Source organism: Ascaphus truei, chromosome 6 (assembly GCF_040206685.1).
Source record: "Ascaphus truei isolate aAscTru1 chromosome 6, aAscTru1.hap1, whole genome shotgun sequence".
NCBI lineage: Eukaryota > Metazoa > Chordata > Amphibia > Anura > Ascaphidae > Ascaphus > Ascaphus truei.
Window position 1 is genome coordinate 90,178,278 of NC_134488.1, and position 23,762 is coordinate 90,202,039.

The 23,762-nt window shown below is 42.6% G+C and overlaps 1 protein-coding gene across 2 annotated transcripts in view; it reads right to left on the bottom strand.

Moving 5' to 3' along the window:
- DHRS3 (dehydrogenase/reductase 3) overlaps positions 1 to 18,656 on the bottom strand; it is a 49,955-nt gene extending 31,299 nt beyond the window's left edge. The window contains exon 1 of one of the 2 annotated variants that reach the window (XM_075605052.1): positions 17,709 to 18,656. In XM_075605052.1, coding sequence (XP_075461167.1) covers positions 17,709 to 17,903 — 195 coding nt within the window. In that variant the 5' untranslated portion in view covers positions 17,904 to 18,656. The remainder of the gene's footprint in view (positions 1 to 17,708) is intronic. The other variant, XM_075605053.1, reaches the window with a different exon arrangement.
- Between the last annotated feature and the right edge of the window lie 5,106 nt (positions 18,657 to 23,762).

Genomic DNA, 23,762 nt, shown 5'->3' on the forward strand with positions numbered 1-23,762 from the left:
TTTGTGGGTGGAAGAGGGGTGCAGAGTGTTTTGTTGGTGTGTATGGCTGCAGTGTGTGGGTTAACAGGGGGCTGCAATGGGTGTAGAGAGGGGGCTGACGGTGTGTGTTTTGTGGATGTAGAGGTGGCAGAGTGTTTTGTTGGTTTGTGTGTGTTTTGTGGGTGGAGGAGGGGTGCAGTGTTTTGTGTATGTGTCTGCAGTGTGTGGGTTTACAGGGGGGCTGCTGGTGTGTGTTTTGTGGATTTGGGGGGGCAGCAGTCTGTTTTGTTGGTGTGTGTGTCTGCCGTGTGTTTTGTGGGTCTAGAGGGGGGCTGCAGAGTGTGTGTCAGTGGGTATTTGGAGTGGAGGAGCGCTGCAGAGTGTGTTTTGGTGTGTCTGCAGTTTTGTGGGTTTACAGGGGACTGCAGTTTGTGGGCATAGAGGGGGGAGGGTCTGGTGTGTGTGTGTTTGTGTGTTTTGTGAGTGTACAGGGTGGATGAGGGCTGTAGTGTGTTTTGTGGGTGGAGGGGGGGGGCTGCTGAGTGTGTAGGGGGACTTGCAGAGTGTGTTTGTGTGTATAGAGGGAGGTGTAAGGCACAGGGAGCCACGCCACCCTCGGCGCGCTCCCACTCACCTCCTCTGGCGGCCGGTGTTCCTTTGAGGCCCGCTCCTGCCTCCGGTGGCCATCTTGCTACAGGCGCGCACCCGCTCCTGCCTTTTGAGGTCTCCTCCGCCAACGTGGGGCACGTGCAACACACACTGGCTCCCTCTCATCCAATTCACCTGAGCCTTGCTATTATTCCTCCTATCGCAGCCTCCACGATTCAGTTTTCTCATTGGACGCTCTCACCTACTTATGCTCAGCTGTGCCACTGGCACTTTGGCTGAGCATAGTACCAGTTGCATTGTGTTTACCTATCCTTGCCTCCACAGTCTTGCCTTGCCTTGCTGACCCTTGCTCTGTGTACCGACCCGGCTTTCCTCGACCATCTGCTCTTCTCCAACCCTGACGTGGGCACCCGAACTACGACTACGCTATCCTCTCCAACCCCGACCTCGGCACCCGGACCACGACGACTCTACTCTCTCCAAACCCGACGACTCTTCTCTCTCCAAACCCGACCTTGGCTAAAGTACCCGCAACGATCCGTACCTCTCCTGCACCGACCCCTGGAAATTATACCGACGCTCCGTACCTCTCCACTCCCGACCCGGCTACCTTGACGAAACCTACAATCCAGACGCACCCTTGTGGCTGTGGATGGCGTTGTATCAAATCCCCACCTCAGCACCGCGGGTCCGCCTAGTTTGTGGTGAGCACACTGTGATGGGGGCGGCGGGGGGGGGGGTAGATGACCAGTAACTTTACCTTTTATTTTTTAAATTATAGGCCAAAGGCGATCATATAGTGTTATATTGTAACAAGTCACCTTTCTACAAGATACTTGCTGATTGACAGACAATACTTGAAATGTAACTGCATTAGTGATGTACTCATTCCTTTACAATGTATATTTGTGTGTAATTAAAGTAAGGTGGTATGATGCTTTTTTTTCCCAATAGAAAGATAATATCTGCAATAAATAATTTGCAGAATCAACAAGGCAATAAAACAAAAGATACCAGATACTTAAAATAATGTAACTGTGAGCTGACCATAAACCATTTTGTCTGCATAACTATCTGTTACGATTCAATCCCATCCCTAGTTGATCAAAAGGGTCAAATTACAGTGACCCTTCCCATCTGGCATCATTTTTTTCTGTCCCCTGATCTGACTGAGGATCTACATTGTTCGCTTCCTGTGAACATGAGGCCCTTGCAAGGACAGTGGCAGTCAAAGAACCATCAAAAGGTTGACCCATTGTAAGTTCAAGGCCTTTTCATTAGACAGACTAAACTCTTTGACTAAGATAAGACTGACACAAGACTTCAAGTCACACTGACCAAAAAGAGCGTTCTGTAAACTACATATCGTTTTGCATGCTACAAAACTTAATTTCCGGGAGAAACACCACATTATGTGCAAATGTTTCTGTATGTATATTGTAATGACCACAAAGATGACTTATTCAGATACTGTATATTACTATAATGGCCTATGAAACCTACAACATCCAGGTACAATTTTATTTTATTCAGCAAAGAACCAATTTTGATGTGAAAGTTTATGCCACACCTGCCAACTCCCAGTATTGCAAAGAGAAGAAAACGCTTCTTGACAAGATGATAACAAGCACATGTGTAATGGCAACTAACAAAGCTTTACATTTTATTACTTACTGACCATTTCCGTGAGATTTCAATCGTTGATTAAAAAGATTTGTTTCCCTTTTTCTTCTAGGATGTAACTTTAGCATTTTAATATGCAAGAAAAAACCCAGAATGCTTTCAAATGACCCAAAAATACTTTTTGCGTGTACATACGACAATACAATTAATTGGTTGCAGATTAAAGAATAAAAAGGATTTTGCTTCCTAATTTCACGTGTTTAATAGCTTTGCAAATGTAGACCAAATGGCTGAGGAAAATCACAATATCAACATAAAAGAATATGCAATGTGTACTGATTGCATCAGGGACTTATACTCAACTGTAGAGTTAAACAAAATTGCAGTGATCACTGCTTAGCTGGAAAAGGTTTTATTATTATTTTGTTTTCTTCAAAAATGTCTCAGGTGTCTTACCCCCCCCCCAAAAAATCCAGCAATATTTCACAATGATTTATGTGATTTGGTTGTAAGAAGAGTTGAGGGAAAAAAAAATGTAAAAAAAAAAAATAACTGGCAAATTAATAAATTTTGGTCATCCAAGTAAGTACCAAAGTTCGTGCTAACCAGAATAACTACACAAAAATGTTATAAATATTTGACAAGATAAACAAATTATATTTAGTCTTTTGAGAACCAACTATTGTATTTTAGAAACTGTGCACATTGCCGAGAGAATATTTATAGTGATGCAAATAGAGGACCTCGTTCCTCTTTTGTCCTGAATGCAAATAACATCCCACTGATTTATTTTGATGCACGTAGAATCCAAATTCTCTGTTGGACTAAGGGGAGAATTAAATTAACAAATGAAAGATTCATAATAAAAAAAAAACTTGTATTACAATGGTTGGGGTAATGACCGTGTAAGTATTTGACATCATAAATAGTGAAATATTCCCCATTCAGTCTTTGTTGATCTTTCAATAAAGGCCAAGTGAACAAAGGATATAAAACACCTTTCTGAACTTTTGCACTTCATGAAGTCAAACCCCAGTTCAATGTATGTCCTAATGCAATTAATGGGTCAATTGAAAGGACATTCATGAAATGAGAATTTGCAGACATTAAAAATAATTTGTCTCCAAAGAGGAGACAAAACACGCATTTGTTAGGATATGGAAACCAATTGTGGAGGTCTACTTATGGCAAATTACACAATACCCTTTAAAATAAAGATCTTGGGCCACACATTAACAGCGATGCTAGCAATGGCTACCCTGGAAAGTTCAATCTCGTTCAAATTGCAAGCATCGGCATTTAGAAAGCCATTTGATGAGTAATATCCCTAATGGTATTTTTATAGACAAATAGTCTTGCTTCAGCAGTTGATAATTCAAACTGGATGTAGTGGGGGGAAAAAAATCAATAGCTTGCATAAATTATTGAATATTTAGCATTTCAGAAGAATAGCCTAGTGAGAATGAATGTTGCATTGGACAATATCCAAAAAGCAAAATCTCAAGTCTTGAGCAGAGATCATTACAGTGCAGCCTTGTGACACCGCAAGGTCATGTGACATCACGTTGCTATGGCAACATGACGCCGGAGCCGAGGTAAGTGGGGATGAGGGGGGTGCGGGGATGAGGTGACCGCCGGCAGGGGGGTGCCGGGAAAAAAGTTTGTGCCCCCCTGACTTAGCGTCATCTTTTTCCACATACTGATGCTGGTCTGAATTAGTTTTAGAAAAAGAAAGATGTCACTTCTACGGTGAAATATATATATATTTTTTTAAAGTTTGTCAAATGAAGGGGATAATTTACTATTTGTTTCAGATTATGATGGTTATAAGGGACACACATTCTGCAGTGCAGTATCCGTTGATGCAAGATTAAGGCTGCGCTTATAGTGCCTGGCGACGGCGCTCCAAAACAAATCAATTGACTTCGTCACAAGCACTTATAGTAAGCGCGACGGCGACGGAGCGGCCAAAATTTTTAAAGCCGGGTAAATTTGATTTTTTTTAGAGAGTCACCACATGTGACTGTCTCTAAACCAATCAGAGAGTGCTGCCCGCCCCCTTCATGACGTCACTGGCCTTGTCGCCAGCGACGTCGCTGAAAACCAAATTACAACTTTCGCAAATGGCGACTGCGACGGGTGACGTCATCGGTCGCCATCGCCAGCACTAAGCGCGGCCTAAAGGAGCTTTCAACTTTCCTCTTCAAACAAAAATGAAGAGGTGCATGCGTAATAACTTCCATGCTGGAAGGGGACGGTGGATGGAATAAATGCATGTTGTCAGTAACACTCATTTGGGACCATTTATCACGGCAGAAATGTGGGGCTGATAGTAAATGTAGGCTAGTTTACATAAAATGCTGATGCATTTGTCAAATGCAATTTACTAATAGTAATTGAATAATTTACAACGCATGACACTGCCAAGTACAAAATAAAGGCTTAATAAATAAAGCACCAGGTACGTTGAATTGGGATTTACCAAGATGTAGCTGTGGGTGGGAAAGAAAGCAAGTGGTGCATTGTTTTTTATTCTCTGGTCATAATAGATCAAGCATTTGCCAAAGAGATGAACCTAGAAACTAAAGAATACACTTATTGTTTCATGGTTTCATTACAGACGTGTGGCGGTGTTATTTACAGTTTCAAATACTTTTATGGTCACTTCTGATAATGAAATCAGCATATTTAAAAAGAAACTTTCATATAGAGTTTTTCTCCGAAATAGGACTCAAAGTGCTTCACAATTACAATATAGCGTCAGGTACGCAGCACATAAGAATTTCTACAGACACAGTCCCAACCTGATGAGCTTAGCCTTAGAGTCTATATTTTTGGTGATAAAGTGACTTGCCCAAGGTTACAAGGTGCCGACACCGGGATTTAAACTAGGATCCACCTAATTAAAATGCAGTGTCATTGTACTTCACTGTCGCTGTTTTTACTCACTGAGCTGCGCCATCAGCATTATGATCTTTGTCTTCAGTATTGATTTAAAAAAAAAAGTATTTATAGAAAATAACCCAGAATTGCAAATTCTCAAGCCACTCCTAGAAAGGCTGCAAGTAAAATGGTATGAAGAATACCATGCCACCTGGAGTTACCTTATTTAACAAGCCACTTAAAATACGTGGAAACATAACATGGCGTTTTTTAGTTTAATTAATTAGTTAAAAAGAATAGATTACAAATTAAAACCCCTAAAAATTAGCTTTTACATCCTGTACAAAAGAAGGAAAGTTGCAATAAATATAATAAATAGCAATGTTATAAGGCGTTTTTGCTGAATGGGAAGTGAGAGTGTATCAAACATCCTCTGCTGGACAGTTACAGAACAGCTGACATTGCAAACACTTGTAGCCAAAACTAGGAGCACAGAAATCTATTTTTAAACAGATTGGAATTCGGGGAGTTTATTGGAACTAAACTGCTATTATTAGATCCGGGGACCAAGATATTTCCATTTTCTTGTACCCTTTACGAAATCAATATTGCCACCAGATCTACTTCTCTCACAAACCAATAGAGGGCCACAAAATCACTGGCCACTTTCTATTGGTTGACCCTGGTGGCCATATTGGATTTCTTATTCTTTTTATTACTGGCTAATAAAACAAGTTATAGCTTGTGTAAAATATGGTCGTTCAGCTTTGATGGATCATGCCCACTTTACAGTCTTAAAAAAAAAAAAATGGAAATGAGTTATTGCTGCTTTAACCAATACAGTGCTGGTTGTGGCTTCAAACACATCAACAAAAACATCTTCTTTAATATTAATTAAATGTGCGTCTATTAGAAATAATGGATTAAATGCATTTCACTCCAAATTGATTGGTACATGGTAGCTTTGTAGTTTAGGTCAGCAAGCAAGGCCTTGTACATAGTAGTCACGCGCACCTGCTGCAGAGGCGATCCCTGGCCTGTGGGATCAAGAGGAGACACGACAGGTAGGCGTGTCCGTGATGTAACATGAGCGGTCTGCCCTCATTGGCCGAACCGCTCACGTGACCCGGCCGTCGGGCAACAAAATGAAATTATTTTGTTGCACAGAAAATCCGTTGCGCATGCTATGGCTGTTCTCATTCAGGCCTTTTGTTCTTGGTCTATGGACGTGGGCTAAAACATCATGACGACTTTTACTAAGCTATACAATTTAGCACCATTTAGTAAATGTGGCCCATGTCTGAAAATTGAGAAAACAGTTTGCAAATGCATAATTAGATCTAAAAAAATATGTATGACTTTGAGAGCTCCTGCTGCTTCAGTAATAAGTATCAATAAATGCCAACTATATATTAATGCACCAACATTAAATGGAATGACTATTGAAGTGCCGGCTGCTTTATTATATATATATTTATTAAAGCAGCCGGCACTCCAATAGTCATTCGATTTAATGTTGGTGCATGTCCCATACAATAATAAATGTACGATACCGTTTCCGCGAAATCAGCAGACAGCACTTCTGAGTGCTGCCTGCTGATTTTGTGGAAACGGTATTGTGTGTGTGTGTGTGTGTGTGTGTATATATATATATATATATATACACACACACACACACACAATACCGTTTCCACAAAATCAGCAGGCAGCACTCAGAAGTGCTGTCTGCTGATTTCGCGGAAACGGTATCGTACATTTATTATTGTATGGGACATGCACCAACATTAAATCGAATGACTATTGGAGTGCCGGCTGCTTTAATAAATATATATATAATAAACAGCCGGCACTTCAATAGTCATTCCATTTAATGTTGGTGTATATATATATATATATATATATATATATATATATATATATATATATATATATATATATATATATACAAAAACACAGAAATAACAGGCGCACTCATAGCGTAAAATTGTATAACAATAAATTTATGGAGTAAGGGATAAAAATGCACACTCACATCAGGATGAAGTCTCGCTTGAGACGAAACGCGTAGAGATTGCTATGGAGCCTACTGTCCAGGTTATATATTTTATTTGCACTCATCTACATTATTGCACTCCTGCTGCTTTGCTAGCATTTTGCTACCAGCCATTCAGACATTCAAGTTCCTGTTTACACTGTGAACTCTCCCCGGCTGAAACCTCACTGACATCATCGAGTTCACGCGAGACTCTATTCAGTGTATGCTCTGTGTAGCACCGGAGAGAGGGGAAGGCGGCGTCCCTCGTGGCTCTCAGTCCCTGCCAGGACCTAGAGGGGCTATTGTGGCAAGACACACCGCGGACATCACACCGAAGTCCTCCTCCTTGGGTTCCTGCATCTGAACGGGCTGAGTTGTACTCAAAAACGCATTTTTTTCAGCTTTGTTTGTGAGTGTGCATTTTTATCCCTTACTCCATAAATTTATTGTTATACAATTTTACGCTATGAGTGCGCCTGTTTTTTCTGTGTTTTTGTAGATATCCTAAGGAAGTGGTGTTCCCTTCATTCGGGCTGCAGAGACTCTTTTGGATAGCAATTGGAACATTTTGGGATTTGTATATCTTTTACATATATTTTTCTGGACATTTTCTTTTTTGATATTTTATTATGTATTTTATTGGTTCATTATTTTAAAATGTTTTACCACATCCACTGTGCTTAGCATAGGTTTTTTACTTTTATTTGTAATAACATTTTCCATTTCACTTTTATTTATATTTTTACTCTATAGAGATTTTATATAGTGATAGGTTGGCGCTAATATATTTCTTCTTTTGTTATATATATATATATATATATATATATATATATATATATATATATATATATATATATATACACACATACACACACACCTTTTAAGACATATCTTTTCAAATCCCTTTAAAACGTAATTTACCTCATATATGTTCTGCATTTTCCTTGTAGATCTATCTCTCTGGTAGGAGCTCCCATGTGATCTGCAGTTAGTTGGCTGCCAACAAATGTCCTGACAAAGTATTATGCACTTGTCAATTCTTCCAATAGTTGAGTCATGCTCATGTATTTGTGAAGCGAGCTGTTGACTATCTTCAATTCTGTGTCAATCCTCCAAAGTCAACAAAAGCTATATGAGTCACGCAGCAACAGATTTGAGGCCATATTTGTGTGTGTGCAGTATTACTCCATAAGACAACTTCCAGCACGGCTTAGCAACAGCCCATTCGAGTAAATAAGTTGTAAGGCATCTCCCAGCATGTCCTAGTCCCTAATGGAATATCACCCCTGGGTAGATATTGCCCTTTATCCTTACAACAGACTTGAAAGTAAGATCTACTAAAAAGGAGTTTATATCATTCCAGCAAAGAAACTATAAAAAGTATGTAGTGTTGAATTTACATAAATGTTATGTTTATATCCATCAGTAGCTTTTGTTCCAAAGGGGGGGGGGGGGGGGGAATCTACTTGTGCTGTGCCATTTTTTTTATTGGTCTATGAATACACAGAAAGAATAGTTGTACAGGCATACCCCGCTTTAAGTACACTCGCGAGTAAGTACATATCGCCCAATAGGCAAATGGCAGCTCACGCATGCGGCTGTCATCACGTCCTGAACAGCAATACCGTCTCCCTACCTGTACCGAAGCTGTGCGCAAGCAGGGAGACTATAGAGACTGTTACAAATGCGTTATTTACATCAGTTATGCACGCATATAACGATTGCAGTACAGTACATGCATCGATTAGTGGGAAAAGGTAGTGCTTCACTTTAAGTACATTTTCGCTTTACATACATGCTCTGGTCCCATTGGGTATGTTAATGCGGGGTATGCCTGTAGTGTGTATTGAGAACGGATTGTTGCAAGTCAAAAGTTCATTTGCTTCCTTGTGAATATAAGTTTCACTGCTGTGGAAGTGGAGTTCCTACTCACTGTCAAAAAGTACACTTACACGTCTGATCGGTGAGATTTAACACATGCACTGTTCGCATTCTCACTTATTTCTGCAATTACAAATCGAAGTGATTTAGAAAAAAAAAAAATGTTTACAAACTGCAACATGTTTAGACCACAGTATCAGAATGTGTAGTGCTTGTCCAATATTTAATTAGTTGCAAACACCAACCAACGTTTAAATGTGAAAATCCTTTTCGGGGCGATTGCAGCGTTCATTGATTAAACATCGCATTTAGGAACGTGCTTAAAATAATTGCTTTCGCATGCTTTCCACTTACACAATGACTCTTTATATCAATGTTAAGTTTCTGATAAAGCAACACTTGTGCTGGTGTAATAGGATACTCCCTTATAGATGTAACCTCTTAGGCCCCTACTAAATGTGCCATTTTTCCAAAGTGACAGAAATAAAGAACTAAATCCAATGGGCTCCCTTAAAAGGACCAGTCCAACTTTTTTTTTTAAATCAATATAACGGTCCTTCTTAAGAACATTTATTCACCAGTTACCCCTTCAGTGCCTTGTTATGTCATGGGAATGGCCATGGGGCTTTTATGACGTACGCTATACGGTATGTCAATAGGTTTTTATAAGGGCCGATCACAAGACCATTTCACTAGAAAGAGGAAGTGATGGTTTGAGTGGCTCTTAAGAAGCTAAGGTAATGATTTCACTTATTTGTATGCATCTTGTGAAAAATGTGTATGTTTTGCATTTGCTGCTTATGTTTGCATATCGGTTTGTGTAATTATGGCTATATAATTACTTAGCAAACAAAGCACCGAGCTTGCAGGACTGACAGTCTTATGACCAAAGGAGGTGGTGAGGGTAGTTGTCTGAGAACACGTGTTGAGCACACAGTGATATTAGACAAAAGGGAGTAGACACAGGGCATGAAAGCATTTTTTGGTAAGAAAATATATAAAATCGCCCAGACATAGTAACATAGTAACATAGTTACATAGTAGAAGAGGTTGAAAAAAGACGTACATCAAGTTCAACCTATGCTAAATTTAGACAACAGATACTTTATCCTATCTATACTTATTGATCCAGAGGAAGGCAAACAAAAAACCCCATTAAGGGGAAAAATAAATTCCTTCCTGACACCAAGAATTGGCAATCAGATTAATCCTTGGATCAACATCCTTCCCATGTTTACTTATTTGGTATATCCCTGTATACCTTTCCTTTCTAAAAAGATGTCCAACCTTTTTTTGAACAAATCTATTGTATCTGCCACCACAGTCTCCATGGGTAATGAATTCCACATTTTAACTGCCCTTACTGTAAAGAACCCTTTCCTTTGTTGCTGGTGAAATCTCCTTTCCTCCAACCTTAAGGGATGGCCCCGAGTCCTTTGTACTGCCCGTGGGATGAATAGTTCATTTGAAAGCTCCTTGTATTGTCCCCAAATATATTTGTATATAGTTATCATATCCCCTCTTAGACGCCTCTTTTCTAATGTATTCATTTGAGACACAGTCGCTAAATGTACTGTGCTTTGTGCTGGAGAAGAGTTTGGCGCCATCCAGATGAATGGGAGTAACATCTTCTCTAAGGCTAAGTCCCCGCTGGCGCTGAGCACGCTCATGCTTGGAAAGTGCTCCAAGCATGAGCGCCGGGTGGCCAGCATGTACGCACGTGCGCGAGGTGGGGCGGGGGGAGGCATTGAGTGCGCGGTAAAGTATACATTTTTTGTTTACCTAAGCGCTGAGTGTGTGTGCCCACTCACGAGCGCACGCGGGGACTTACATATCAATATATGTACGTAACCGCCGCAAGCGCCACTGCTCATCGCGCTAGCGGGGACGCAACCTAATACTGGGTAAGCCGCCCCATTGCATATTTAATAACCATCAAGTCAAAATATTTGTTTCATATATATTGCTCTTTTATTTCATTTATCAATATCATACATATGTTAATATGAAATGTTCCAGCAGTTGTCAGTACTGGAGAAAGCATCAATATACCAGGCTGTTATTTCACATCTATATAACTGAAGTTATAAAGGACACCTTTTATATGTCATCTGACATTTTGAGAGGGGCAACATCACTTCCTCAGAGGACAATCAGTAATGGAGAAATACTGATATAAAATAGCCATTTCAGGGACTCAAAGACTTACTATTATGTTAATTCTCTAGGAACCGATGTATACCGGTAACTCTGCCCTAATAATTGCAACCTTGGAGTTGCTATCGTACTGTTCTCATTGAGATATATTAAATTACTATTAACAAAAGTTCTATGCATTGTATGTATAGTGGTATTTTCAATGCCTTTCCACATAACTTTCATATCAGAAAATATGTTACAAGATATGTACAAATACTGTGGCTGCAAATAATTTGGATACTTACAAATTAAATATTTATCAGGGCTCCGAGGCATCATTGTCAAGTTTTGTGGGCCCAAGAAACTGCATATACCTGCATTTGTACTTTCCCTTGAACTCTACTAAATCTTATGAATTCTAGACATTGGGGTACATCGTTTGTAATGACTCGACAGATCCACTCTTTTGCAACTGCCCATACAAGGATCTGTCAAAGTAGAATAGCAAAGCTAAACCATTAAGTGTTGGTTACAGTTAGCATCTGCAGAGGAAGGCAACTAAAAATAAAGTTGACAAATGAACAGCAATGATCTGAATCAGCAAGGTCCCGATTAAAGCTGCAGTTCAGTCAATATCCTGCATGTTTGTTTTTTTTAATAAATCAGTTCTGTAGTAAGAAAAAATACTTTTAGCATTTTCTGTTTTAAAAAAAACAACTTTGAAAGACCAATTTTCTTGTATTCTATTTTAACAGCCATTTGCTAAGGCACAGCCCCTTCATGTCCTGTCACAAGCTCTGGCACACCCCTTTGTCAGCCCTGCCATCCCTCTAGCACTTGTCAGTGCAGGAATGCTCATGAATATTCATGAGCTTCCACTGCCAGTCAAGCAGATTATAAACAAATGCCATCTTTTAATATGTCACCAAATTTCGACCTATCAATACATGGAAAACGAATTGAGCTGCAGCTATACAGTTCTTTAGGTAATTAGAGATTGCACACATAAAACTATTGAAGTAAAAAAATAAATGTAAAAAAAAAAAAAAAAAGACTGAACTGCAGCTTTAAATATGTTTTTGAAAGCTATAGTACTGGACAGGGGTATAAATTCTGTGTCCCTGTTAAAATAGTGAGGGATTCTGTCACAGAAGTACTGGAATACTGCTTATTAATTGTGTGCCTAGCAATGACAAGTATAGAATTGTATGTTCCTAAACTGCAGAGAAAGAACAATGATGGCACTCCAGTAGTCAAAGACCACTGGAGTGCCATTGTTGTTGTCGCTTTGATATCCGTGGTTCCCTGTGTTGGTGGACTGTATTTGTTGTGCACCTGTGGCAGTATGCCTAGTCAGTGTCAGATTTCCCATTAGGCCCGGGCCTAGGCCAGCAACAATTTCCACCCATATGCTTTGGCCACGCACTCGGGCCTATGAGACCTAATGGGAAGGCACTTGCCTGTGTCAGCCGCCTCCTTTCTGCTGCCCTCCTGCTCCTTTAGAATACCAGCATCAAATTATGCCACAGACATCATAAATGTGGCATCGCGTGGCATCTAATTTCCATGGCAACGTGACGCCACATTTCCATGGCAACGCGCCACCGTGCGACATCACGTTCATGACATCTGCGGCATCATTTGATGCTGGGATGCCAAAGGAGAGCGGCAGAAAGGAGGCGGCAGACACAGGCAAGTGCCTAAAGGCAGTGGATTTTGAAAGCCGCCACTGCCTACAGTAAGCACCGTGAGTGCTCCTATTCTGGACATGGTCCTAAACGGCAGACAATACTCCTCATCAATAACTTTTGAAACACATCTGTGTCAGCATTATTAGACAAACATTTAATGTTAAGTTGAATGTTTTATATAAGCACAAACACTATACTGTAATTACTAGCTACTAGACTTGGTGTTGAGATGTGTGGCGTGTTGTAAGCTAGCAAATATAATCATGAATATACTGTGCTACATAAAAATGCATGGGGTATGAGAGGAGGAAGGAGTAGTGGGTTATTTATCAGGACCTCAGTTACAAAACGTTGCACCTGACAGGGTAATTGCACAGAGACTGTTACAGCTCCCCTTTGATTAGAACATAGGGATGTCAAGCTCCCCTTATGCTGCCTGCTATTCCAACATGGAAAATGGGCAGTTGAGTTGTAGTGGCTTTCTGTGGCTGTTATTTTTAGCCACAGGTCAATACCATCAGCAGGCTGGAAAAAAAACAAAGCAGCTATTTCTTGTAGGCATGTGTGCTGAGACAGTAGCTGGACACAAACCAGGCTACTAACATTCCCCCCCCCCCCCCAATGACAACGCTGGTACTGAGAGTTGTCCCAAAATACAACGGCCTTCTCTTCTCTCCCCATACACCATATAATTTCATAAAACCTGGCAGCAGGTTGTTTGTAGTTATACATGTGGTCCTTGGTTATCCACTGTTCAATAAAATAAATAGATTTCTAACAACCTCCGGAATTCGTCCTGCAAACCGCCGTCGGATTGCGGACCCAACGTTAATCCGGGGCGGTGAGGGTCGGATAATCCGTTCCAACGTCAAATAATGCATTCAGTGGAATGCATTATCTGCCGTCGGGTGATCCGTTCAACGGATAACGGACAGCGAGGACCACCTGTACTCTGATTTTCAATTTTCTTAATGAAAAGAAAGCCATTTTAAGAGTTTGCAACTGTGCTATTTTTCCTAATACAACCCGGGAAGGAATAAATGAGATAGTGAACACTATTGTAAGAAAGATTAATGAGAGACAAAACTAGTGTGGTCACTTTCCCTCATAATCTTTAGAGGCCGTCCTTCAACGTGTAGTATGTGGATCAGCTCCAGTGTCTAGACAGTTTTAGGAGGGTGGATACTGTTTTATCTTAGGGTTGCTACATTTAAGTTTTAATACGGGACACTCCCCCAAACAATACACACGCACACAAATGCCCCCACCACAACACACACACACTTTTACCTTGGGGGGAGGCCGCCAGTGTGGCAATACTCCCACTCGTGGATGTGGAAGTTGGGCCTGACTTCTGGGTGGGCCCAACTTCCGGCGGCAACTGTCGAGGCCCCGCTGCAATAGCTGGGGCCCAGCAGCCAGACACAGAAATTGGCCCGACACAGACAGGCCAGGACCCCACAGCTGCCGGTCCCGGGATCAGTTGTCCCAACGACACCCTGTCGGCAGCCCTGCATCCAGGCACTAAAATACGGGACAATTATCCATCCCAACAGACCCTACTGGGACAATGCAATGAAATAATGGACAATCCTGTATATATGGAACGTCTGGCAACCCTATATAATCTGCTTTACATGTATATATATCTTTAGTTATATGGGACCCACAGCTATAATTTAAGATTTTACAAGAGAAACAATACAGTACAGGGAATTATAGTACAATAAGTGGAACAACAAAATCAGACAACAGGAATGGAAATTCCTGCCCCAGTGAGCTTACAATCTAAGGCCTCGTCCACGGTTCTGGCGGGCGGAGACGCGCTGAGGCTCAGGAAAAGCGGGTGCTTTCCCTGGCCTTAGACAGCGTGCCGTCCGGGGGCGTGTCGGAGGCGTGTCGGCGGGCAGGCCAGTGACGTCACGGAGCTGGTTCACCCTCCTTGCGCTCCGGCAAACGATTGATTTAAAAATTTCCTAAAGACCTACGCTTCCGCGCGCTTGCGGAAGCGTAGGCGAGCCCATACTAAAGCCGCTCTCATTGCGGCTGTAGGGGCTCACTGGTAAGTACCAGCACGCCTCAGCATGGGTCAGCGCGTAAGCGCTGACCATGCCCGAGGCCTAAGTGGAATGTTGGGAGACTTAGGCCTGGGACATAGTGAATAAATCAGTGCGGAGGTGCACTGAGGCTCAGGGAAAGCGGTGCTTTCCCTGGCCTTACACAGCGCGCCGTCCGTGGGCGTGTCGGGGGCGGGCCAGTGACGTCACAGAGCTGGTTCGTCCTCATTGGGCGAACCGCTCACGTGACCGGCCCTGCGCTCCGGCGAGCGCCAAATTTGAAATCTTCCTGAGACACACGCTGCCCAAGCGTGAGCGAGCCCCTGCTAAAGCCGCTCTCATTGCGGCTGCAGGGGCTCAGTGCAGAGTGTGAGCGCGGCTCAGCACGGCTCAGCCTTGCTCACACCACTACAGTATGTCCCAGGCCTTAGAGACAGCAGGTGAGGCATTAAGTGCAGTAGATGGCACTTCTTGGCCACAATGGTTGGTAGGAGCAAGTGTGGGTGTCGGACAGTAGCCATGAGTCTAGACTAGGGGTGGGCAATTATTTTGGCTGGAGGGCCACTTGACAAGTTTTGGTAAGCTTTGCGGGCCACATACTTTATATAGAATTTACATTAAGTGTTGCCTGCAAAGCTTACCAAATGCCCCTTCGGCTACAGCCCCAGTCCCCACCGCTGCACGCGCGCCTGGTGGCATGTGCAGAGACTACAGCCACAATCGGCAGTCTATAGGGGAGATCTAGGGGGGAAGGGGGCATGACAGGGGGGGAGGCCATGACGGGTCCACTGCGGTCTGCCACAAAGAGGGCTGTTCTGTGGAGTGTGGCGCGCACAGATGTTGTCACTGAGGCAGCGGTCCCAGTGCGTTCTTCAGCGCAAAAGCACCACTCCCAATCAGTCCGGGCCCAGTACCTGCGTCGGCGCGCATTTAGCAGCCGCGCTGTACTGCAAGTTTTCACACACACAATTTTTTGTATGTGGAACTTGCAACGGATGCGTGGCCACGCCGCCGACGGTTCAGCCAATGAGGGCGAACCAGCCGCGTGAGGTCATGGCTCCGCCCCCTCCCATCACAATCTCTCCCAGGACCGCAATCTGCGGGGAAGCGCTGTGCACGCACCACCCCCCGCCGGGCACGCGTGCTACAGAACGCACTGGGACCGCAGCCTTACTTCTGGGACGGGCTCCGCCCCCATTGTCGTCCTCCTCTACTCCCGCTGCCCTTGGCTGTACTCTTGCTCTGCTCCTGCTGCCCACTGCTGTATGTCTGCTCTGCTCCTTCCGCCCTCTTCCTCCTTTGCCCTCCTTGCTGCAGACGCCACCACAACCCCTAAAAATGCGCAGCAGCCCGCAGGCAACCACCCTGCGTACTGGCTGTGGCCCGGCGATAGTTTGCCCACCCCTGGTTTAGGCTATTGAAGCGCTTCCTTTAAGAGGCGACCTTTAAGTTTTGTCCATAAAACCATGTTAATCTAAAGCCTTATCGTACGAGTAAGTTGGAATCATTATAATTATTGTTCTTTCAAGAGGCAATCCTATCCCTTTTTTTTTTTTTTTGTTTTTAAATACACGATTGAAGCAGGGGGTATCCGGTGCTGAACCACATTAATTCCAGCTCCGGGAACCCCCTGCTTCTGGAGATACTTACATCCGCAGGGGATGCCGGTGGCCACTCCAGGGTTCGCACTATTTAAAGCTTTTTAAAGTGCATGGGCCCCGCAGGCCAATAGAAAGCAGCAACGTCATCTGGCGTGGCTTCGTATTGGCCCATGTGGCCGGGGGCTTTAAACTGCAGGAGATACTGGCACCCAGTACAGAGGTAAGTATCTCTGTAACAAGGGGGGCCAGGAGCTGAAATGAATGGGGTCCAGCTCCAAAGACCCTCTGCCTCAAACCTGTATTAAAAAAAATGAAAGGGGGAAAAAAAAAACCTGCTTGGATTGCTCCTTTTAAATGGTCTATGCGTTATTTAATAAAAACGTTAATGAATTAAACTACAGCACCACATTGTATTTGACTCCTTCAGTAGTATAGGAAAATGTGCACTCAGCAACTCTGCCTCTTTAAATACTAGGACCTCCTCTCTGCCCAGATCTATTTCTACATAGGATCATGGGGCTGTTGGGGCTCTCACCTGACTCGTGAGCAGGCGGGTGCTTAATCCACCAACTCTTCCCAGGGAGCTCTGCACATGCAAGACGTACAGAGCTCAGCCACTGCCTCTAATACAGACCTCGGTCCCTACATAGAAATATAGACCCCAATTACTACCCTCCATATAGGAGGTATACAGACACTGGTCAGCAACTTGTACAGAGCGCGGTAGAGGTGCAATTTACCAGTGCAATTCTAGAGTCCCACTATCAATCATGTCACTGTATTTATGGATCTTCCCCATGCACCTTTTTATGTGCAGACCCAATAGCCCAATCCTAAACCTTTGTCCTATGCCTGTTTGTGCAGGGGAGAAACGTCTTATTTGGGGTTCCCATGCGTTGTCCCCAACCCCCATGCCCTACAAACACGCATGGGAATAACGAGCGCAATCCTGTGCAGGTCTATAGCGATCACAGACACTATATCTCCCTGCAGATAAATCCCTCTTCGCGTAAGTGGGGTAGTTACTAAAATACCCGGGCACTGAGGCTGCGATTGGTGTCTTACCCCTTAAAAGTGAGAGCCTGGTGAAAACTGGGGTCTCCCCCCAAATGGGTCCTATGCAGGGAAAGACCTCAGCAGATCTGACAGTACCAGGGGTCATTGCCCATTGCAAAGCGCTAGTGTGGGTGGGGTGGTTTTGCCCTCTTACCTTTTTAGCCCCTTGCTGGGCAAACTCCCTGGCAAGGTGTCGCCCGATCCCCCTGCCCCCGCCGGTGATGAGCACGGTGTCCCCGCTCAGCTCCCTCTGTCTGGCCGGCAGCATGAAGCACACGGCAGCTTTCAGCACCAAGTACACCATCTGCACGGGGAAAAGCAGCAGCCTGCCCAGGGATCTCCAATCCATGACCCCACACCGGGCAATGCACGCTCCTCCTATACAGGCAAGTCTCTGCCAAACTTTAGCACACGTTTCTTAACAGAAATAGGCAAAACCCCAAATGGTTTTCCGTGCTGATCAATGCAGTCACTTGTCACAAAGTAGCGATGACCAGGGGGGACAAGAGCTTGGGGTCAGTCACAAAATATCAGCAATTCTGCAGATCAACCACAAAGTCCCCTTTTGCTGAATGCACTTTTGGAGAGAAAGGGGAAGAAAAAGAAAGAAAAAAAAAAGCATCCAGTGTAGCAAATTGTATAATGCAAAAAGCACACAGCTCAGGTCTATTCTCACTCAGGAAATTGCCTAAACAAGATATTTGTGATTGTTAGGACTTTAAAAAAAAAAAAAAAAAATGTGAGATGTAGTTTTTTTTTTTAATATTATATGTTATTCCCTATGTTTGCTGCAGAGTAATTGTCTGTTTCCAGCTTGTCCTGCTTTCCAACGTTGAATTTCCAAATCCACAATGTAGTTTTCCTGTGGCTGTGGCTCCTATTTATCCCATGGATTGGCTGCTGCTTCTCTCCGAGCCTCTCACAGCCGCGGCGCAGGGGAGTTTTTATACCCCATTAAGCCTGACTGACGGATAAAGTGTTAAGGGATATTTCACTACTGTTTCTGTGAGCGGCTGTTGCCTCTAGTTGGCTCCCTCCCCTCCCCCAGCGCAATCGCAAAGCCACTGCACAACCCGGGGAGACGCAGCACACTGGATATACAGACACACACACACACACACACACACACACACACACACTCCTTCCTCTCTCTGCCTCATTCTCACTCCCACCCTCCCTCAGGGCTGTCTGCATGAAAAGACTTGCTCTGCTCTTGCTATGCGCCACGTTTAGTTCACAGCTGAGACTGGGACCTGTATTATGTTATGACATGGGGGAAAGCAGCCAAAAAAAGCAAAAGTCATGATTATTTTAATTTTTTTAAAGAAGGGGAAGAAAATGTGCACGTTGCCTCTACTTTTTTTTTTTTTTTCCCCTCACATTCTTTTCGTTTTCAGTGCTTGAGAAGTATTCATTTAATTAAATAAAACCCCTTTCTTTGTGGAACTTCTGTTGGAAGTACTCCCAACATTTGTAAGAAAAAAATCAAAATCTATTTATAATTTTCTGGTCACTGCAATTTTGGTGTAGCTGGAGCATTCTTCACTCCGTTAGGTATGACTTCCTATATAGCCCATATTATATCAGAAGCAGGCATTGCATATCCAATGATAATTGTTATTGTACTTTTGGCATTTGTTAGATGGGAATTTGCAAAGCTAATAAACTTATACCGTTAAATTTATAGAATGGTAAAACAATGTATTCCAATGCCAGTATACAGATGGTTCTCGCTATACGACGGTCCGTTATCCGTCGTTACGGATCATCCTACGACAGATAATGCTTTCCGCTGAACAGATTATCCAACGCTCAGCGCCGCGGATTAACATCCGATTCACAATCCGATGGCGGTTTGCGGGACGGATTCCGGCGGATAGCCGAGGACTCCCTGTACATTGTTTAAGTATCTTTTATTCTATATTTTCCAAAGCAGCTGTTTTGCGCTAGAAATCCCCATTTAAGTCAATTAGAATTTTCATCTGAAACCAACCGTAACGGACACTTTTGAACTATATAGAATCGCTCTCTTAGGGCCTCATGCAGAGAGCAGCGCTATTTAGAATTGGAGAGGGGAAGAAAATTTAGCTTTATTGGAGAGTTTTTTTCTCCATATGCAGAAAGGGCATAAAACTGCCTTTCTGCATATGGAGAGTTTCAACCAGAGCTATGAGCGCTGTTGAAACTAGTGGGAAAGAAATCGATTTTTATTTTTTTTCTCCTCCACCGGCCGCCAAGCGCCAGCTTCTTGGTGGAGAGGAAAAAAGTTGAAAATCGCGCCATTTTTTTGGCGCGAACAGCCACTAGATGGCGTTCGCGGCTCTCTGCATACGGCGGTTTTTAAACACTGGAGAGATTAGAATCTCTCCAGCCGCGCGGCGAATTTCTGTTAAAAAAAAAAAAAATGGCGCTTTTTTAAAAACTTGCCGGTCTCTGCCTTTCTCAAGGCAGAATTCGCCAAATAATGCCGCTTTCACTTTTTGCGCTGCTCTCTGCATGAGGCCCTTAATCTTTAATTGCAATCCTCAAACTCTGTTATTAAGGAGCTATGCTTGAAATAGTTTACATCTCTGTGTACAAGTAGGGTTGCTACATTTTAAGTTTTTATAATACACGAAATCCAGTAGGAAAATGTGATGTCATAATGTGATAAAGTATTTGCAAATCATTCATCGCAAAAGGTAACTATTAGACAAGTAGAAATCGATTTGATGTGTGTCCCCCCCCCCCCTGATTTCATTTCAGTAATTATAAGTTCAGGCATTTCACATCAAGGCACTAAAATACGGGACAATTATGCATCCCGACAGACCTTTCTGGGATAAGTCAATGAAATAAGGGACAATCCTGTATGTATGTACAAGACGTCTGGCAACACTACGCAGGAGGGTTTTTAACCATCTGCACTAAAGTTATCACAGCTCTCCAGGCCAGGGTTAAAGAGATTCAGTAGAATGCACCTTTACATTATTGAAAGGGTCAAAGAAACCAACTATGAGGCCATCCCTGTAAGGGTTAACCAGGGAAAGATAATAATTTAACAAGAACATTGGGCTAAGTAGAGGATGCCTTCAAAGCAGTCTATAAGTCTATGCATCAGCATAAGGATTAAGACCTACATGGCAATAATACACACTAAATGTAAATGCTGTCCTAGTTTGGAATAAAATGGGTGTGCTAACTTGTTTTTCTGGAAAACATGTAGGCTTCATTTCGTGGAGGCACAAGAGTATCTAATACAGCTTCATTATCTCTTGTGTGAAAAAGCCGGCATCTTGATTACAAGCAAACATTTCTTACTGTGGTGCTTGTGGTTACAATATGCAGAAAAAAAATGCATTTCAGGTTGCAAGCACTTGAGGACTGCTAAATGGATTTCTCAATGTTCAGGGTAATGTCAATTATCTTCAAAATGCTGTTAAATGTAACCTTGTAAACATATTTACTGTCGCAGTCAACTCAGCGTGGGGGTTGTTTATCAAAGGTTTTCTTTTCAGTTTTTTTCCTAAAGTGGTTCTCTTTGCTAAAACTGTTGCTTACTTTTTATTTTTTTTCACAGGTATGTGCGTTTTGGGCTAAAAAAAAAAAAGGCTTTTGGTTCTGTCGTCTTTAAGAACTAATAGAATGGACTGGCTAATGAAAATTCCCTTGGGTTGACCCACAGCAAGAAGTACTCTGACAAATGACGTTTTGTTTTGTTTTTTATTGTTATTTTTCCTTAAAGTGTGTAATCCCTCCTAATTAATTTGAGAGAGAAACAGGAAACTGTTCCTAATTTCAGCGATAATTTCTATAGTTAACTGGGGAGATGTGCTGAAAAGTGTCGTACCGCAGGGAAGCGCAAACTTTTCCTCCTGCGCCCCTGTCTGCCTGCTCCAGACCTCGACCCCACCCCCTACCTGGCAGCTGCGTCAAATGACGCTCCGGGGTCACGTGACGTCAGGTCATTTGACCCGCCGCGTCATTTGAAGCCTGTGACGTCATGTCGCATGAACACGTGGTGTCATTTGACACCGCGTTGCCATGGAGACGCGTCACAGCATCTGAATCCCTGTAAGTTTTATTGTTGCAGAGGCCTCACGCGATCCCCCGTATCTAAACAATATCTACAGGTTTACAGATTCCTCTGGGGTGCTAAATCCTAAATTTCAGGTCAGCATAAAACATATCAAAATGTTATTTGAAAGGTGACATTTACAAAAAGGACCCTTTTAATACCTTTTTTTTTTTTTTTTTTTTAAAGCATGCTCTCAATATTTTTCATTTTGTTTTCAGCAGTTTAAGCTGCATTATGAATAAAAGTGCAGAAAGGTGTCACGTTTTCCATTGCTGCATGGTACATGGTTAGCCAAGATCATGCATCATTTATTTCCTAATCGTATACTTCAGTGTTTCCATTACATTGTTGCTGCTGGAAAGATGAGATTAAGGTAACGTCAAGACCCTACATGAGGACATCATTGCCTAAATGTTCCGTTGTCAATAGAAACCTTTTCCTAATTTACCCATAAGAGTTGGTTGCAGTAAATAAATGTCCTGATTTTATTTGTGCACAAACCGCTCTGATTTATAATGTTTCCAAAGCCTTAATAGAATACACATATTAAAATGGAAGTGATCACCTTCAACTCCAGGTGCAATGTTTCCAGCTGATGTTGATAAATGTTACTTTAGGTGATGAGCCTATGTTGCTTCTTATAATGGTTCTCCCCGAGGGATAAATTGGAAACAAAACAATACAGTGCCCTCCTGTGGGTATTGCTGATTAATCAAGTCCACACAGAGCAGTCACCATGCAGTTTGGGTTGTTTTAGTGGGCACATTAGCTTAACATAACGTTTCTCTTCTAGAAGCTAAAATGGTTCTTTTATGGGGAAGAGGGTTGGGGGGGGAGGGGGTGCGGGGGTGGATATGAAACAGCACTTTGCACTAGTAACTAAGAAATCTTAGGGAACCAGAAATGTCAATTTTTATATATAAAAGGTTGTAGTTTTCATGGTTAGTAAAGCGAAATGGTGGTTATTTATCATTGTTTTGCTCCGGCAAAATTGCCTATCTGATCCATCAAACAAATGATCCCATTCATTTTACATGTAGATTTATTTTCATACATCACTTTTCTCTCTCCCCCGATGAGAAAAAGTTAGTGGACCCCTCTGGCTTTTCACAAATTTCAAACCTAAAATGATATTAGATCTTAATGCACGTCCTAATATTAGATAAAGATAACATGGTCAAACAAATTACACAAAAACGTGATACTTTTTCAACATTTATTTATCCCCAAATGATTCAACAATCAATATTCATGTGTGAAAAATTAGGTGAACCTTTAGATTCAGTACCTGGTGGCGTCCCCTGGAGCAGCAATGACTTCAACTAAGCGTTTTCTGTAACTGCTGGTCAGTCTCTCTCATCGGTTTTGAGGAACTTTTGGCCCATTCCTCCTTACAGAACTGTTTCAACTCGCTTTCGGTTCAGCTCCTCTAGAATCTTCTGATACAATGCAGAATTTATGGTTGTGTCAATGATGGCAAGTCGTCCAGGTCTTGAGGCAGCAAAGCAGCCCCAAACCATCACACGCCCACCATCATGCTTGACAGTTGGGATGAGGTTCTTCTGTTGGAATGCAGTGCTTGGTTTTCGCCAAACATAACATTTCTCATTGAGGCCAAAAAGTTCTAGCTTTGACTCGTCTGTCTAGAGAACATTGTTCCAGAAGTCTTGTGGATCATCTATGTGCTCTTTGGTCAACTTTAGATGGGCAGCAATGTTTTTAGAGAGCAGATGTTTCCTCCTGGCTATCCTTCGGTGAACACCATTGTTGTTCAGTCTTTTTCAGATAGTTGAGTCATGAACACTCACATTAACTAAGGTGAAAGTGGCCTGCAGATCCTTGGATGTTAATCTGGGGTTCTTTGTTAATTCTTGGATGATTTGCCGGTTTGTTCTTGGAGAGATTTTGGTAGAACGACCGCTCCTGTGTAAAGTGGCTTGGTCATGTGCTTTCTCAATTTGTAGACTGTCTGACAGTGGAACACCAAATCCTTAAAAATTGTTTTGTAGCCATTTCTAGACTGATGAGCATTAATAGCTGCTTTTATGAGGTCCTCAGGTATTTCTTTTGATTGTGGCATGTGTTGTTTCCATACACCTGTATGGTGAAGACCAAACTCACAAAGTTTCAAATCTTTATATTGGATGGGGC